At 37.9% G+C, this 19,804-nt stretch overlaps 1 protein-coding gene across 10 annotated transcripts; it reads left to right on the plus strand.

The window, feature by feature from the left end:
- Positions 1 to 566: 566 nt before the first annotated feature.
- Positions 567 to 16,983, plus strand: LOC106167325 (uncharacterized). Of its 10 annotated transcripts, none has more exons than XM_087004231.1 (10): positions 569 to 1,251; positions 1,480 to 1,749; positions 1,831 to 2,748; positions 9,940 to 10,290; positions 10,396 to 10,845; positions 12,919 to 12,975; positions 13,244 to 13,306; positions 13,864 to 13,917; positions 15,757 to 15,908; positions 16,402 to 16,983. In XM_087004231.1, the coding sequence occupies exons 1-10, from the start codon at positions 780 to 782 to the stop codon at positions 16,537 to 16,539; spliced, it is 2,925 nt and encodes a 974-aa protein (XP_086860357.1). In that variant the 5' UTR covers positions 569 to 779; the 3' UTR covers positions 16,540 to 16,983. The 10 variants fall into 10 exon arrangements, with proteins under 10 accessions (XP_086860355.1, XP_086860354.1, XP_086860358.1 ...); XM_087004234.1 differs by having other exon boundaries at positions 9,940 to 10,263; XM_087004227.1 differs by having other exon boundaries at positions 573 to 1,251; positions 1,831 to 1,857; positions 1,912 to 2,748; positions 9,940 to 10,845.
- Positions 16,984 to 19,804: the final 2,821 nt, after the last annotated feature.

Consider the following 19,804-nt stretch of genomic DNA (forward strand, 5'->3'; position numbering starts at 1 on the left):
ACATCTTGGCCATACTTTTATGACCGTCCCACCATCTATCGGTCAAATTCAAGAGTTACCTGCGGGAAGCACTCGGTGTGACTGAATTGCGCAATACACCGCAATACTGCGCAACACAGTGCAATACAAAAATCAAATCCAGTTGCAATTACACAAAAGAAATGACCATTCCCAGCAAAGTAGGGTGATATAAAAACAACCTATATTACTATGTAAGTAATATCGTTGATATAACTTAACAAATCAGCAAGACATTTATATTGTCCAGTTGGCAGCATGTTGGCGAGTGGCTCTTCTTGGTATAATAACTGGCCAAGAAGAGCTACTCGCCGCCATGGCAGCTGACCAAACAATGAAAAAATTATCAAGTTGTATCAGCAATATTAATTACTATGTAGGCCTACTATATATTTTGCTTTTATATCACCCTATTTTATTTGAGATTACCCTTTCCTGTGTTTACTTGCAACTGGACTTGTGTTATCATGTGTATTGCGCTGTGTTGCGTTGTATTGCAGTGTATTGCGCATTTTAGGCTGTATTTCCAGAGCTTTAAGATCGATCTATCCCCGCGGGGAGTCTCACTAGATTACTGTCAGATAATCCGGCTTAAATGTCCGTCCCGCCTACTACAAGCTGTAAGGGTGTAATTTACTTTCGTGTCCGCTCGGCTGACAGCTATTTAGCGTGAACCCCCAGGGAGTTAGGTCGATCTAAAAGAGATCGATCTAATCTCTGGAAATGGGAACTTAGTCATACCCGGAAGCACTGACTGAACGATGACACGTTTTCTCTGTTGCGTTTTATCGCTTTTCTTTTGGATTTCCTCAGCAGAAGATACTGGATTGAGTGAAACAAAATCAGCATGTCTTTCGCAGATCTTTTCAGCACAGTCTTCAAGATGTACCGGTGTGGTAAACCCAGCATCAGACGCCAGAACGCTGACGAAAGCTGCCTGTTTACAGCTTATAAGCAGTGCAACCAGTGATTTATGCGCAAACGTAAAATCACCAAGTTGTTTGAGCGAGGTGGCTGTGCTTTATTTGTTGAATGGTGAAGATAAATCTAAATGGGATGCTGTCTGCTCGGTGATAAAAAATGCCCCGATTAAGATACCTGATCAAGTAATGAAGGGACAGTATGAGATTCTGACCCAGGATGATACAATATGCAGCACATACTGCCCCAAAGATGACATGAAGGAAACCTGCATTATGCTATATTTGATAGCACAGTCTCAGAAAGAAGGAGGTAATCACCATATACCCGTTTACACAACTAGATAGCATTTTTAGTTACTTTGGTGCCAGCATTGGGTCCTCCTCTACTCCTACCTCCTGCATATCCTCTTTGATAGCATCCATGAACCTTTTCCTTGCAAGGCTTGGCCACAGACAAATGTAAGATATGCTTACCAAGTATGTAAATGAGTGAGAATATTATTTTGAATATTTAACTGCATGCTTCACATTTTTTCAGTTGTTTGCCCTACTGCTGCCAACAACGTGATTGGTGTAAATCAGGGTGAGGGTGGGGCACCAACACAGCCACAGGGAGGCAGTGTATCAGGCCAGACAGGCAGTGTACCCACACAGCCACAGGCAGGTGATACACCAACACAGTCACAGTCTGGTAGTGTACCAACACAACCCCCACTTGGGAACCTGAACCAACAGTCAGGGTTGGTTAGTGGACCTACACAGCCACTGGTTGGCAGCCTACCTGGACAGACACAGCCTGGCAGCCTACCTGGACAGACACAGACTAGCAGCCTACCAGGACAGGCACAAGCTGGCAGCCTACCTGGACAGACACAGACTGGTAGCCTACCGGGACAGACACAGCCTGGCAGCCTACCTGGACAGACACAGCCTGGCAGCCTACCAGGACAGACACAAGCTGACAGCCTACCTGGACAGACACAGCCTGGCAGCCTACCTGGACAGACACAGCCTGGCAGCCTACCAGGGCAGACACAAGCTGGCAGCCTACCTGGACAGAAACAACCTGGCAGTCTACCTGGACAGACACAGCCTGGCAGTCTACCTGGACAGACACAGCCTGGCAGCCTTCCAGGACAGACACAGACGAGCAGCCTACCAGGACAGACACAAACTGGCAGCCTTCCAGGACAGTCACAAACTGGCAGCCTACCAGGACAGTCACAAACTGGCAGCCTACCAGGACAGACACAAACTGACACCCTACCAGGACAGACACATATGGGCAGCATACCTGGACAGACACAGACTGGCAGTCTACCTGGACAGACGCAGACTGGCAGTCTACCTGGACGGACACAAACTGGCAGCCTACCTCGGCAGACACAGACTGCCAGTTTACCTGGACAGACACAGACTGGAAGTCTACCTGGACAGGCACAAACTGGCAGCCTTCCAGGACAGACAAATATGGGCAGCCTACCTGGACAGACACAAACTGGCAGCCTACCTCGACAGACACAGACTGGCAGCCTACCTGGACAGACACAAACTGGCAGCCTCCCTCGACAGACACAGACTGGCAGTCTACCTGGACAGACACAAACTGGCAGCCTTCCAGGACAAACAAATATGGGCAGCCTACTGGGACAAACACAGACTGGCAGCCTAGCTGGACAGACACAGACTGCCAGTCTACCTGGACAGACACAGACTGGCAGTCTACCTGGACAGACACAAACTGGCAGCCTTCCAGGACAGACAAATATGGGCAGCCTACCTGGACAGACACAAACTGGCAGCCTACCTCGACAGACACAGACTGGCAGTCTACCTGGACAGACACAAACTGGCAGCCTTCCAGGACTGACACAAGCTGGCAGCCTACCAGGACACACACAGACTGGCGAAATACCTGAACAGACACAGGGTGGCAGCCTACCTGGACAGACACAAGAAGGAAGTTTGCCCTCAAAACAAGAAGGTGACATACCCACACAAAGGACAATAACCAACAAATCATCGCACAGAAAAACCAAAATCATCGCATATTTTCTGTTAAAATACAGATTCATAGGGGCCTATAGCAGGTACAGCATTGTTGAAAATATGTTTAATCATTTAGAAAACAAAAAAATCAATGATGCCCTTGAACTTTAGCAATATTACAATAAGTACTGGGAGAGGAGGAGAGATAATATGGATGTGAACTTTTATATAAAAAGATTATGCTAGTTTGATTTGCCTGAGTAGTACACCTACCATCCTAGCTATTTTTGGAGCAGCATACACGGTTTCAGCATGGTGAACCCTAAGACCCGGCTCTCTCATGCAATTCAATACATATTTGCAATAAAGGTGTGGAGCAGTTATAATAAAAATAATAACCTCTTCCCCATGCTAGCTTCCAGGGTATAGAAATATATCTCAGCCGTGATCAGGTAGACTATTATTTTGTGAATATTAAGCATAGCAAGCGCGATGGGCCGCAGCAAGGGGCGGTTGGGCTTGCTGAATGTTTGTTAGCGTTATTTGCCACCAGCAGTGTTACCGTTACCGTTTCTTAAATAACACTGAGTCATGTTATTAAATGTTCTAAATCTGTAGAAGTAATTTGAGGAGTGGTATATATGCTGTGCATCTACTGCACGTGACTTAATACGCCACCTCGTGGCAGGTGAGAGTGGCTAAGAACCTAGTAAGCAGACACTATAAATAATGATATTATAGTAGTTATATATCAGTTATGTTGGTGGATTTCATTTCTTTGTATTTAAATGTTTGACAAACGTTTAAGGCGAAAGGGGTGGGGGGAATTACTGACCTAAAATGTCTTCTTATTAAAAAAATGAAATAAATTCTGTTCTCGTTTTTTGTACCATTTCCTTTATTTCCGTTGTCAAATTCCAACTTATTCGTTCGTTGGTAACACTGCGCTCAACGTTTTTTTTTTTCTTTGTCGTTCCAAATGGATTTAAATATATTTTAAGTAGATTACTAGATATATTGAGGTTCAGTTAATTTCCTGGCTAAAACAACAGTGTTCTTATGTCAGTAGGCCTAATGTGAGACTTGGAAGCGTACGGGCTATTTCTTAAAGAAAAGATGGGGTGTTTTTTTGACTTAGTTAATTAAAAAAAAAACAGCGAAAGCCTCTGCCAAGGCAGCTCATTTCTCATTATTATTCATAAATTAGTTATTCAATAAATCAAACAATCAATCTAATAATTAATTAATTAACTCAATAACATAACCTGATATGTAGTTATGATGCAGGATATTCGGACTTTTTACTGACTGTGGTAGTTGACAGCACATCCATTGCTGTAAAGCAATAGAACTGCTTTCAACTACCACAATTGATCAATGTAAAGTCTTTCGTTTAATTAATTAATAATAGAAGTAGTAATAATAATAATAAAGAAAGAAAGTGAGAGAGAGAAAATGCAAAAAACTTTCTTCACAATATTTCTTCACTGATTTTATAATAATGAGATGTAACTTACATAAAATTTTAATTAACATAAAATATGTAAGCATATTGATAAAGCCTTTTGAAGCAAAAACTTCGTCACTTCCCTAGTTTTATCTGAAATAATTTTCAAAAGGGGGTCAATTTTTTAGTGTTACAAATAATTTAATGTGAAAAAAAAGACTGTACCTGTATTTGTCTGTAGAGCTAAACGTACTCCACTTTTTTTCAAAAAAAATCTTTTTTTTTCTAAGCATAGGAGTGGGGATTATTATATATCATGCAGTGGCGGATTTGGAGAGGGGGTTCAGGGGGGTTGGCTTCGCATCCGAGGCCTGTCGTTCTGCCCCCCCCCCCCTTCAAATAATCCTGGATCCGCCCCTGTCATGTTGTCGCCAGTGGCCTAACGGAAATTATGCAACCACTACACGCTATGTGTACGGAGACTACCTGACGGTCCAGGTACAGTACTGCAATGAGAGTAAAGATGGCGCTATTAACGTTAGAAAAAAAAATCCATGTTTTGTGTTTTTTTTAAGTTTGTACAAATTTACATTATTCGGCCGTTGTATTTGACCAAACTTGTATATTCTGTCAAGCATCCATTTTCGGGTAGTTTGAGCATGCACCGACTGAAGACTGACACTCACACAATAACCTTGCGCGCGTTATACGTCACAGGTCTTGCGTAACTACCCGCGTGCTACGATTTTTCCCTTGGGGGGCAGCAAGCGGCCATTTTGTACACGAGCAAAGCATAGATGGGTGAAAACGATACGTTGTTTTTAACCAAAAACGATGTCCCCAGGGCGAAACTGCCAACACCAAAAGTAAAGGAGCATACCAACGTTGTTTTGAAACGATGTGGTTAGCCTGTCAGTGGCGAGTTGGGGAGAAAAGAGCAGCACTGATAACAAGGTACTGTATACACGTGAACCGGCAAAGTTACTGATAATTTCATGTTGCAAAAGCATAATTAAATCAGTAAGTTATTTTCCAAAGGATATTATTTGAATAGCAGATACATAAATCAAACTAACAACAATAAAATTTTTTGATGACATTGAAAATCAAAACCTGCGGTGCACGATAGGTTGAGGAGGACACTGCCACAGCAAGTAATGCATGAATTTTGTTACACAACACCATATGCTTGTGTCATTGTTAACTCTGTGGTATTATTACTCAATTTACTGCTCAAATTAATACCTGATACTATTTCTCAGGCTACCAAGTACAAATCAATTTATTTTGTGGCAATTGACCTCCATGTTCCATCTTGTGTGCAGGTTGTTTATTTTTGTTATCATTATTATTATTATTTTTTCAAACACATTTTGATAAAGTGGCTATGCTTTAACAAGAGAAATTTATGCTGAAGTTTAAAAGATTAAATTATCAGTAGTATGTACAATTAAAGCTATTAATTTGATTATGCATATTTGATTTTCAATTATCTTGATTATGATATGAGGTTTCTGCATTTTTCTCTTGCCCTCAAATCAATATCTAACAAGTAAATTAATAGTGCTTTATTACAAATTTGCTTTATACTTTCAGATGTAACAACTGTGTAGCAGTTGGTAAAGCTGTAGAGATTGATGTGAGCATAGATCAGGGGAAATGGTATTAGAGAAACTAGGAGGACAAGACATAGATAATGTACTAGTAGATCCATCATCACAGCAAGGATAGATGGTGTGATCTTGTCCCTGAAGCTATGCCACAAGTTTTCAAACTGGTTAAGTCCTTACTAAGACAAGCTGCTGCGGTGTGAATCGTTGTACATTCAGGTTATACATGGCAGATTTATGACAAAAGAGACCTTCACAATATACTTCAAAGAAGTTATTCTTGCATCTATGCCTCAAAAGTACACAGTTACAGTGACTAGAGCATTGTCTGCAAATAGAGAGGCAGTGAAGGCTGCAAGGTGCCATTGTTTTTCAGTATTAAGAATGACAGTATCTGTTTTTTATTTGTTTATTTTTATTTTTCATTTTTAATGGGAGGGAGACTCACTTTGTTCTTTCAATGCCCATTCAGTTAAGGGTTGGTGGCAATATATGGTAAATCTGTCATGCCTGTATGTAGAATTTCTCTGTCTCAAATTTCTACATTTATTGGGTGCATTATGAAGTTTCCTGACTGATTAATGAGGTTACTTGCAGAAATATCTTGCTTACACACATTTTGTGATATTTTTACTACTTTATACATATGATTATTCACATCTCATCAGTGGTGTGTGAACGGTACTTGGTATTTGCATTTTAGAACTGTAGATCTGTGTACCAGCAGGGTTATATTTCATATATCTGCGAATGTTTCCAAAAATAAGCTTCATGTTTGATAATTAATTGGTTTGAAATAAATAAATAAATAACCCAAATAAAATCAATTCATTTTATATTTCACATAATTTGTTTTTATTATTCTTCTAAGCATTTAATCATAACATCTCCCATCATTATACTGTTATTGTGTAATAACATTGAAAGTTTCCAAGTTTTTATTAACAGGTTGATGCTAACGTATTACAAATGAACATAACTTCATAAGCATTAAAACATATTTCCTTACTCAAATGTATCAAACGTACCACTGGCATAATAGCGGTAAAGATACAGGTAAAGATGACAGCATTGATAACTGAGTTTACAGCGCTTTTAGTGCAGCTTGGCTAGTGTCAGATTGTTATCTGATAAAGTTTGCTACTAGTACCTGGGAAGAAAAGGTCTGGCACTTGGCAATCAAGTTGATAAAATCACAAAACGCCTGTAGAAAATAGAGCATACCTGTCCAACAGCGATTTGTTCAGATTCTTGACTAAGGGGTGCGTTACTGGTGTCAAGGGCCAAGACTTGAACTTTGGGGTTTGGCATGTCACTGGACATTCCTCTCGATTTCTGCCCAAATCTAATAAAGCCTCAGTTGCTTAACTTTCGCCAAATTTCCAATATCTACAGGTTGTGTTGTTTAATGCTTGGGGTCTCTTCTTTGGTGGCGGTTAATTGGGGACACCTGTGCGGCCTGTCAACGCACCAAGATTCACTTTTGCCGTTGCCACATTTTCAATTGCCGTAAATATCAAATTCATGAATAGAATGAGGAAAAATGACAGTTATGAAAAAATGTTTGGAAGTACCTGTCACCTTCGCCACAGTAACCATATGGGCTGTGCTGCCCCCCCCCCACCACAGGCGCCACCTTGCGGAGCAAGCGTGCGTAATCCAGGGTGCAACTGAAAATAACCTTGTCGCGCGACCTTATTCACTGAATGCAACAACATAGACGTCTTGGCAATACATTTGTGACCGACCCGACATCTATTGGTCAGATTCAATAGTTACCTGCGGGAAGCACTGACTGTACGATGACACGTTTTCTCTGTTGCGTTTTATCGCTTTTCTTTTGGATTTCCTCAGCAGAAGATACTGGATTGAGTGAAACAAAATCAGCATGCCTTTCGCAGATCTTTTCAGCACAGTCTTCAAGATGTACCGGTGTGGTAAACCCAGCATCAGACGCCAGAACGCTGACGAAAGCTGCCTGTTTACAGCTTATAAGCAGTGCAACCAGTGATTTATGCGCAAACGTAAAATCACCAAGTTGTTTGAGCGAGGCGGCTGTGTTGTATTTGTTGAATGATGAAGATAAATCTAAATGGGGTGTTGTCTGCTCGGTGATAAAAAATGCCCCGATTAAGATACCTGATCAAGTAATGAAGGGACAGTATGAGGTTCTGACCCAGGATGATACAATATGCAGCACATACTGCCCCAAAGATGACATGAAGGAAACCTGCATTATGCTATATTTGATAGCACAGTCTCAGAAAGAAGGAGGTAATCACCATATACCCGTTTACACAACTAGATAGCATTTTTAGTTACTTTGGTGCCAGTCTTATAGTGGTGGCATTAAATGCCGAAATGACACCTTAGGTTGTGTTCAGATTGATAGTAGTCAGTCCAGCGGGATTGATCTATCTTGATCTATGGGGATTCTCGCTTAAGTGCACTTAATATAGTCAACTTAATTGTCTGGCCCACAATCTCCAGAAGCTAGGGGGTAATTATCATTCCTAGCTTCTGGGGGGCAGACAATTAAGCTGGTTACATTGACTGCACTTTAGCGAGACCTCCCACTGAGTTAGATTGCTGTACCGATAACTTTTAGGCTCTGTTCACATGGAAAATCTATTTTTTAAAAATCTAAAAATCTATTTTCGGTATCTTGTGATCACGGTCTGTGCCCTGGATACCCCTCGGCTTAATAACTGGCAGCGCAGAGAATTAATTACAGCTTTGGAAGTAACTAGTAGCGCTGCCCGTAATTATGCCGTGGGGTATTCAAGGCACAGACCGTGATCACAAGATACCGCAAATAGATTTTTAGATTTTGAGAAAATAGATTTTTCATGTGAACGCAGCCTTAATCTCAGGAGCTGCAAAAATATTTTTTTCTGTAACAGATGAACATTTACTGTACTGAGTTCAAGATTAATGTAATTTGCAGTGCAAAATCTAAAGAGCAAGTTATTTTGATGTTAAAGCAATATAGAGGTGTCATTCCTTGTCATTTCAGTATTTTAATACTTAAAAGTGACAATTGTCTTGTAGTTATAGTACAAAGTTGGAACAGACTGGGAATTAAAGTTAACCAATAACTAAGCAACCATGTTCATCTGATATCTAATACCTGAGAATGTTGAGCAGCAGGATTTATATGTACAGAGGCATGAATTGTTGACAAAAATAAAACACATCAGCTTGATATGCTGAACAATCTAACTTGCACATATATAATTAATATTAATGATGGTATATGTATAAATAAATTTTTAATGGAACATAATATTGAAAAGCAAATTACCCATTCAGTTTGTTACTGGACAAAAGATAATATTTGTAAAGTCTAATTGGTTAAGAAATAAAGGGAGGTGAGAAAGGGGGAGGTAGAGAAGAAGAGAAGCATATCATATATTACTGTACAGATTTAAATACTACAGGCAAATAAATGTAAGATAAACTCCATCGGCTTGGATCCTTCTCAGGGTAGATAGTACACCTCAGCTCACACTGGTCCTGCATTGGGTCCTCCTCTACTCCTACCTCCTGCATATCCTCTTTGATAGCATCCATGAACCTTTTCCTTGCAAGGCTTGGCCACAGACAAATGTAAGATATGCTTACCAAGTATGTAAATGAGTGAGAATATTATTTTGAATATTTAACTGCATGCTTCACATTTTTTCAGTTGTTTGCCCTACTGCTGCCAACAACGTGATTGGTGTAAATCAGGGTGAGGGTGGGGCACCAACACAGCCACAGGGAGGCAGTGTATCAGGACAGACAGGCAGTGTACCCACACAGCCACAGGCAAGCAATGTACAGCCACAGGCAGGTGATACACCAACACAGTCACAGTCTGGTAGTGTACCAACACAACCCCCACTTGGGAACCTGAACCAACAGTCAGGGTTGGTTAGTGGACCTACACAGCCACTGGTTGGCAGCCTACCTGGACAGACACAGCCTGGCAGCCTACGTGGACAGACACAGCCTGGCAGCCTACCTGGTCAGACACAGCCTGGCAGCCTACCTGGACAGGCACAAACCGGCAGCCTACCGGGACAGACACAGACTGAAAGCCTACCGGGACAGACACAGGCTGCCAGCCTTCCAGGACAGACACAGATGGGCAGCCTACCAGGACAGGCACAAACCGGCAGCCTACCGGGACAGACACAGACTGAAAGCCTACCGGGACAGACACAGGCTGCCAGCCTTCCAGGACAGACACAGATGGGCAACCTACCAGGACAGACACAGACTGGCAGCTTACCTGGACAGACACAAACTGGCAGCCTACCTGGACAGGCACAGACTGGCAGCTTACCAGGACAGACACATGAAAGCCTACCGGGACAGACACAGGCTGCCAGCCTTCCAGGACAGACACAGATGGGCAGCCTACCAGGACAGACACAAACTGGCAACCTACCTGGACAGACACAGACTGGCGAACTACCTGAACAGACACAAACTGGCCGCCTACCTGGACAGACGCAGACTGGCGAAATACCTGAACAGACACAGTCTGGCAGCCTTCCTGGACAGACAAAAGAAGGCAGTTTGCCCTCAAAACAAGAAGGTGACGCACCCAAACAACCACAGGCTACCAATGTACTGACAAATCAAGCCAGTGGGTTACCAGCACAGCAACCGGCCAGTGCTCTACCAACACAGTCACAGACAGGTGAAAATCAGGGACAGTTGAGCAAGCAATCATCACAGGTTCCTGCTTCTTTGTCTTCTACATCCCCAAGTGCAACAGGTGCTGGTGTTACTGTGTCAGTCACTACATTGGGAGTGTCTGTGAAAGATTTAATTAGCTCCACTGCAACCAGCTTTTGGGCCTCTACTGGTAAGTTAAGTTTGCTTTGGAAAACTTTTTTTTTTTATTTCAAAACAAAAAATACAAAACACTCTCACATCCATATATACATACAAGCTCTAACGATACTTAACTGTTAAATTTCCTATCCACAAAATCACTTCCTAATTTTTTCCATTTTTTAATAAAACCATCATTATCCATATTTTGGCTATAAGTAAAGTAGTCACTTTCCATATATTGATCAATATAACTTTTTACTTTCAAGAAATCTGGGACACTTTTGGTCATTTTCTGGCAATATATAAATTTTTTAACCAGACAAATAATTAAATTTACCAAACTTTGTTTTTTTCCAAATATAATGTCAATTAAGTTTAATCTTTCTTTTATATTTAAATCATTTTCTAACCATTCTCTTACTTGTTCCCAGATTTCTGAAATTCTACCGCATTCCCAAAACAAATGAACAAAAGTTTCCTCCTCTTTTATACAATATACACATAAATTTGATTCTACTACATTTATCCGAAATAAAAAAGAATTTGTTCCTAAGATTCTATGGACCAGTCAATATTGAAACCATCTAAGGCTCATTTCATCCAACTTCTTAATCGAGTTATTCTTTTCCATCCACCATTTTTCATTGTGGTACACATTCAATTCCCTTTCCCATTTTATTTCACTTTTTGGTCTAAAATACAAGCTAGTAACAAAGGTATCATATATAGGTCTTACTCCCTTTTGATTTCTCATCAGAACTTCTAGAAATTTTGGTCTAAAGGGAATATTCATATATATATCAATGTTTTTCTTATTTCTAATCATTTTCTCAATGCACTGTACAATACCATAAAACATTGTGAATGGTGGGTAGAAATTAAATTTACTACAAAAATTGGCATAATTTAAACAGTTATTATTTTCATCTACAAAATCAGAATTGCTTTGGAAAACTGATTCTTTTGAAGTTGTAAACTAAAGTGTTTGACCTATATATAACAAGAGAAAAAATTAATATTTCTGGAAATCGCAGCAATTTTCTGTTTTTTTTACCAAGGCATTCCATTCCAATGACGATGTCATTGTGGGTGTGCACTTTTCATTCTTAACACAATAATGGATGTATTATCCTCAAACTAACTGGAGTGATTTATGGCACTTTAATAGCAACATTGTCTGAATCCCCTTGGTAGTAACAGTTGTACATAATGAGAAATTGGTTGTGATTTTGCTGTTAAGCATTGTGTACTTTAACTTTGTGAACTGTCGTCATAAATTTCTGCTTTATGTCTATACATTTGACATCTATGCTGCCTTGGTTTCTGTTAAACATATCCAAGAGATAGATCACACAAAAGTGGGAAGATTTTTTTCTTTTTTAGTTTACCACCAGAACATTTTTTTCTGTTTTCATCATTAGTTTCTGTGTATGAAAACTAAAGATATTGTTTTTTTTTTTTCAATGGAAAGATTATTGTTGAGTTTTCCTGCTGTAATACTTTCAAATGCTTCATAATAGTTGTGAATATATATATATATATATATATATATATATATATATATATATATATATATATATATATATGTACACACGCACACATACCTGTATATATCCTATTAGAGTGAATAATTCAGCAGTTGCTTTAGTGAATAATGGATGTCAAGCTGTTACATTAACTACGCAGTTGTACTGCATTATCACCAAGCATTAGCTCGTGGAGGTTTGAAATATTTAGTGAAATTGTATATGTGTTGCAACAACATAGAAATAAGTTGAAAGTTTCAGTACTAAGTGGGCCAGTCAAAGAAATACTTTGTATTATGGCTATAAATTTTAAAAATATGTTTCAAACAGTGAAATCATCCTGATTAAAAAGAATCCAATTTAATGAAAGCCAGAATTATAGAGTTCAGACTCTGATGCTTTATCTTTTAGAAGCTGCTTCATTTTCCGTCTTTCTCTCTCTCTCTCTCTCTCTGACAACAAAATGCAATATAGTTGAGGAGTTAAAATTAAATTATATCTTCCAAAGTGACTTCCATGACCTTTAAGAGTGAACCTTTCTGTTAAGATCTTCAAGATTCTCTTTCTCTCTTCAGGAAGTACAGTAGAACTTGGGAATGGTGTTCCAATTGGAAATCAGAACCAAGGAGATGGTAAGTTTGATTTTCACCACCAGCATAGTTGTCTGTGGCTAAATTGTGATAAATGTTTCGCTTCATTTTTTTTGGCAATATTTAGGTCTGTTGGTGGAAAAATTGATTTTGCAGATATTGGTTAGCAGTTTGTCTTTCTTTTCACCTGTTGTTAATGGTGCTTTCTTTTATCTCATCACCAAAGTAAGTACTTGTGTTATCGTGTCTGCTTCTTTTCACTTACTTACTTATGATGGAAAATTTAAATGTGATAATTTTATGGTTGTAGACTACGGTGAAGGGGAGCCTGATGAAACTGCAAATAATCAGAACATGCTTAACTCTAATGATGGTATGTCTTTTTGTAGTGCCCACCTCGTATCTTATATCTCACACCAATCTTAATCACAATCATATGAAATAAACACATAAAGTGCAGCACTGTCACAACTAACGCAACCACGCTTGACAGCAAACATTAGCCCAAAAAGTACACACTTATTAAACAAAATTAGTCTAATTATACTTTATGTCACCTTTTCTTTGTCTCGCCATTTTAGTCAATTTAAAAGTAAGCTAAAGTAGAAATATGCACTAGATAATTTCTTAAGGCAATTCTTGTGCCAATAGGTGAATAATGAGCATTTACTAGTATATTACCTAAAGCCTTTCTTATTGATATTGTATTTCTGTGCTTTTCTCACTTTGATTTTAATACTATCATTCTCTGGTGAAAAACTATTTTATTGATGTTGTTGCCATTGTAATTGCACTGGTGTTGATTTTACTTATTATTAATCTTTTGATATCTCAGCAAACTGTTACATTCCCCTCTGTTTTCTTACTAGACTTTCACTTTTTTAATTGCTTCTGCTGTTTTAAAGTCCTATTTGCTTTGTCTGGTTGCAGATTTTTTTGAGAGTGAACAAGACAACAACTATGGGTATTTTGAAAAACCTGATGGTATGTCATTTTCTATGTCAGCATTGGATCTCTATACAGTTACCAAAAAAAAAAAAATGGAAATATTCCTGGAAATTTCACCAGTTTATACAGACAGTTTTGAAATTTCCATGAAATTTTGTTTTGCAGTCATGTTTATTATTTTATATATTTATTTATCTTATTATTATTTTGCTATATAAAGGTCTAATGTTCATTGTACCACATTTACACTTTTGCACCCAGCAACCTTTCAGCTCAGATCATAAATCTCAAACCCAGTGACAGCTATCACTGCTTTCCTCATACAGTTTGCACTGTTAGGCTCACAGTGCCACCTTAAAATAAACAGACACAATTTGTTCTTTGGGGTTCACAATCAAACAAAGTGCTCCATCTTGAAAATTCATGGTTTGGAATAAAACCTATTGTCACAGTAGGACTTAAGTTACTAATACCCCATTCACACTACAGTTGCAAAAATGCGCATTTCTACAATCCAAATTTTTCTTGAGGAATTCGATTCGGTATTGCGTTCACACACGCTAAGCGAAACCGAATTACATGTTGAAAATTTCAGGCTTAACTTCCTGTTTTGAACACTCGCGCATGCGCCGCACAGGAAATCTTAAAATACCAACAAAAATTTGTTACGACAAATGCAACTCAAAAGACATTCCAGCATTCTTGAGAAGTATAAGGTGGCAAAATAAGTTTGGATCCTCATGTTGTAGTGAGTGGTGACGTCCAAATACGTTTGGTGCAATCGCTAAAGTAATAAACAAGCGTTCATAGATACCCGCACTTATCTGCACACATGCGCAGTAAGATCTGTACAGGTGTCGATTCCGGTAAGTTATCCGGATCGCGCTTAGAAATCCACCTTGCTTGCAGGATTTTGAAAATGCGCATTACAAAAATCCTCTTGTGTTCACACTACTGCATTTATTCGAATTGTGACCTAATTCGCAATTTATCCGGATAACTGAGCGTAGTGTGAATGGGGTATAAGAGTGGGTAGTATGTTCTGTGTGTGGAGGATTTTAGAAGGAGCAAGTTTTTTTTTTTGAAAGAAAAAGGATATCAGAACACTGATAAATTTCTGTTTGGTTGAGCAAGTAGGATACCAATATGAATTCCCCATTTTGTTTTTATTTCACTTGATATCCCAGAAGATGTTCCAGTTCTTGATGAAGTATGGTTGACCCCCTAATTTCTGAATTGTTGAAAATTGTGATGTTATTTGACACAAAGGATCCTTCTTTAGTTTTGATTTTACTGCTGCTGCTATTGTTATTGATTTTTACAAATAGTTAAGCCACAGTCTTATAGTGCAGCACTTATATCAACAACATTGAGAAACTTAATTGGTAGGAACCTCAAACAGACATCTTGCAGAAAAACATCTTGCAGAAAATTTCATTTTGCTTTGCTATGTAAACCAATAATATATCCTCTGTTCATATAATGATAGCCAATCACATTTTGGGCACCACATCATAAACTTCTGAGGAATGAGCTTGTATTTCACCTGTTTCAAGGAGAAATTTAAAAAGTTTGATATGCCAAATAGATTACCTACAGCAATATGTATAATGATTATTCAGTTAACTGTAAAAACATGGCTTTGTCAGAATGTACATTTTTGTGAGTGTCTCAAAATGATAAACTCTGAAAAAGTTTAGAATTATAAAAAATGAAGCTCTTGGAATTTCAAAGAAATTCCTATACTTCATAAACTAGTTAATCTAAGCACTTAACTTACATATATTATAGCCAGCCCACACTTCTAGTTCAAACACATTCTTCTTTGTATCAGATTATCCCTTTATTTACACCTTATTTTTATGTTTGTTTAAGGAAGTGCCACAGGTGTCCGCTTTCGCAAGCCTGGGTTAGCTGTAAAGCTACAACCAGAAGAGGATAGACCAAAGAGCCACTTCATTGCCTATTTCTTTACAGTGGTGATCCTCTGTATTGTGGGATATATTGTGTTCCACAACAAGCAAAAGGTAAGTGATACCGCTTGTCCTAAATTTAATTGACATCTCTGCTGTGTGACACAAAGTGATCCACAACAGGTAGAAAGTTAGTTATATAGCTTAATTATTTTAATTAATTAAGAGATAGTTGTGGCAAAATCCCTCCATGCCCACACCCACCCCTACTCTCGCCCACCCCATAGAGCTTAATGTATTGCAAGGATGTTGATTTGCATGTATGAGATAACTCTGGGCAACCTCTTGCTCTGGGGGTTTCTAAAGATTTCCCAGTTTCAAGGAATTTCATTCTGACCCAGTTGCATCTGTGGCAGTGACATCTGATATCTTGATGACAGATAACAGCACAATTGTTGATTAGAGATTGTTTATTCCCCCCCCCCCTTTTTATTTTGGAATAAAACTTGTAAGTTGATGCCATATTTTGATTTTGTTATTGTGCAATATGAGGTTCATTTCTTAATTTTGATCTGTGCATTAAAGATTGTTTTTTTATTCTTTTCAGATAATTGCCTTTGTAGTTGAGGGTAGAAACACAAAAACCAGACGGCCAAACAGTAAAGACTACAGCAGGTTAGAGTCAAATGTTTCTGAAGTTCTTCCAGAGGGTGAAAAACCACCGCCAGGGGGATATGTATACTAACTGTATCACCTGTCCATAAGTTAACTTTCCCAAGAGAATTCTGGAACGCTTTTGCTCCTTAGAGATATTTAACTTTTCTTGTTTTACTGTGATTAGTTTCATCTTAAAGGTTGGACATCTGTTTTGACAATGTTCACTTGTAAACAAGAGAAAATATGGCAAATTATCTTGATGCTTGAAATCTAGTGTCAGACCAAATATTTATTTTTTTATCTTTTTGGAATTATGTAGTATTTATTGATCTGGAAGCTTTAAAATTCTAAAAATTCAAATACATCTGAATTATATAAATGAAAAGTATAAATTATAAAATGCAACACAAGGGCATCAATATTTTATTCCAGAAAAGGAGGCAGCGTTCTTTAATGATAATGATATGATAACATGATAATGATAACAGTGTTTTATGGCTATCCTTTATTTATTGGAGTTCAGTATTGTGATTCTCCTCCCATTATTTTCATACTTCAGAAATGTGATGAATTGGAGGTAAAATCTTCTTTTTGGGGAAGGCTGTCACATCTAGCACAATCACTTCCAGCCCAATCACATTACTCACAACCAATATGTCAAGTCAAAAAAATTCAATAACAGTAACAACTGATTACTTCTGCCAGTGAAGTGTTTTTTTTTTTTTTAATTTTTATTTATCTATTTATTTATTTGTTTTTGTTAGTGGACAAGAAATCTCAAGTATGATTCCACAAAATTTTGATCACTTTCAGGGTGGACAGATTTTAGAAGTTTTGTTGGTTGTATCATTCAGTAGTTATCTTCTCCATATGGTCTTAGAGTACTCTCTAGTTTTAGAATTAGTAATTGAGCTTCCTTGTTCCCACATCAAGTTAGACATAATCAATTTCCTGAGTTTTTAACATACAAGTTTATTCACTTTCAGCAATTCTTAAATTAGTGGAGGCAGTGTATGACTTAATATTTAACACTTTCTTACTGTATTTGTTTTATTTGAAAGGGAAATGTGGCCATATTCATTTTAAATGTGTGAGGATTTATCAGTGGGTATAATGTTATGAACATATGTTATGCCTTATGTTATCTTGCATATAATAACTGTTTACAAGAGTGAAAGTTAAGGTGTTTGGACAGAGTTAGTGTGGTTTAATTTTAATTTGGGTTTCAGTTAGTGACCATAGCTAGTTCAGATCAAAATTTTAACACTATCCTTAGAAACCAGTGGCATTTTTTTTTCACCAGTTTCTTTGTGTATAACAAATATATGAGCAAATAGGGAGTTATGTCTTTCAATTCGAGATTTCCTTTTATTTTCTCAATTAAAAAAAACGTGTGCAATATAAGCAAAGAATCTTAAGAAAGGTATATGGCTGATAACTACTTCTCATGCAGTGTTCAAATAAATAAATAAATAAATAAATAAATAAATAAATAAATAAATAAATAAATAAATACTTGAGAAACAACAAGAAGGGAAGTGGGAGGACTGAATTATTTATAGTGTATCATGTGCTTTGCCATGCTCACCTGCACATAGGATTGTTCTTTATGTTGGGAGGTTGTTGCACTATGACATGCTGTTAATGTGCTCATGTAATTCTTAATGTATTGGTTATGCAGTGCTGTTGGTAAATTAAGCATGTAAACTGTTCTGACAGTTTCTTCTGTGGGTTCCTTTAGAGATGCTTATCAGTGTTTTGTTGGTGAAATTTGGTGTTATCATAGTCTTTGGTACTTTATTTGATAGTTATATGATAGATTTTTAAAAAAACACATTAATAGAGTTCAGTTTAACTAGAATGTTTGATAGCTCATCTAGATCTCAGTCATGTTCTTATATAATGAATATCACAGAATGACATTCCATTAGGTTTATGCCTACAAATCACAAGTCATCTTACAGGTTCAATCCACTAAATTGATTGCTTGTGAACCCTGGACTAAATTGTATTCCATATCTATATAAAGATATAATTTCCTGTTATCTTTTGCTGTTGACAGTTTAGGGCAGTGATGCCCTCAGTGTATCTTTTCTTGACATCCAGTGGCATCCAATATTTGCGCTGAACAGCTCTGTTTTTATGGAAAAAGTATAATTACCTTAATACCAAGCAGCATTTTGCTTTTTGTCAAATGTATGCCAGTGACTTTGGTGATGTGTAAAATAAAGGGTTTTTCTTATTTAATTTTTGTTTGTTATGAAAAAAAATAATAGTAACACAGAAGAAACCCCCACCCCCAGTGCAGCTGAATGGAAAAAATGTCATACTTTGCACTTATTTTATTTTTAAAATGTGACAAGAAGGAGTATGGTGTGGTATGGGGATGATTCATTGGGCTAGCTCTCTGTGAAGAGATCTTGAGTAATTGTAAAAGCCACTGATTCAGAAATTGAACATGCTGGTATGCTGGAAAATATCTCTACCCCAAGCTGCTGCCATATTCCAGAAAGTTATAAGGGCGAAGATAAATGACTCACTACTATCAAATATGTATGAATGTAACGAAAATGATTTAAAGACATCTTGATACGTTGGAAAGGCACTCCTGTAAGCTTGTTTTTGTCTTATTTATTCAAATGGAGATATACATTTGTGGAAATGTGGTGGTGCAAACTGATATGTAAAGCATTAGTCACAAACTTTTTTTGCAAAAACTGGAACTTTATTGCAATAAAAATATATAACAAACACTGTACAATTGATACAGAAATGGCAGTGGGTTGCTGGAATATTTTTGTTTCAGAAATATACCTGCCAATTAAAAATAATCAATATGGTCGTGTTGGAGTTGTATCGTCATGGAGAAGAGATTACTTGAATTCACATCTTAAAATAACACAATGGTGTCACACCTAACACAATACTGACGAATCTACTTTGTTCACTGCAGAGTGAGAAATATGATAGGTCCTCTATCTAAAACGTTCCAAAAAGAAGTACGTTTTCCACGAGCGTGCAACAGGGCCTAAATTGTGCAGCCAAAACAATGTTTCGCCCAGTGTTTTGTCCGATTTCGCCAACTTTATCGAATATGCCATTTTATCAGTGAATGAATCCTGGCTTGTGAAATTGAAAAATCGAGCATCCTTCTGCCGCATAATATATCAGCGACCCAAACACATTCAAGATGTGCAACTGCAGGACAAAATAAAGGTACTTCCGAATCATCCTCCCCGCCCCCCACTCAGCCACCCTATACCTCTCTAATTTTTCAGGTTAATCAAAATTAAGTTTGGTGACAAAAGATTTATGTACAAGTCATCGTTAAATTATATGTAGTACCAGTAAAT

The sequence above is a fragment of the Lingula anatina genome, chromosome 2 (assembly GCF_051362555.1).
Source record: "Lingula anatina isolate TDL-2025a chromosome 2, LinAna3.0, whole genome shotgun sequence".
Taxonomy (NCBI): domain Eukaryota; kingdom Metazoa; phylum Brachiopoda; class Lingulata; order Lingulida; family Lingulidae; genus Lingula; species Lingula anatina.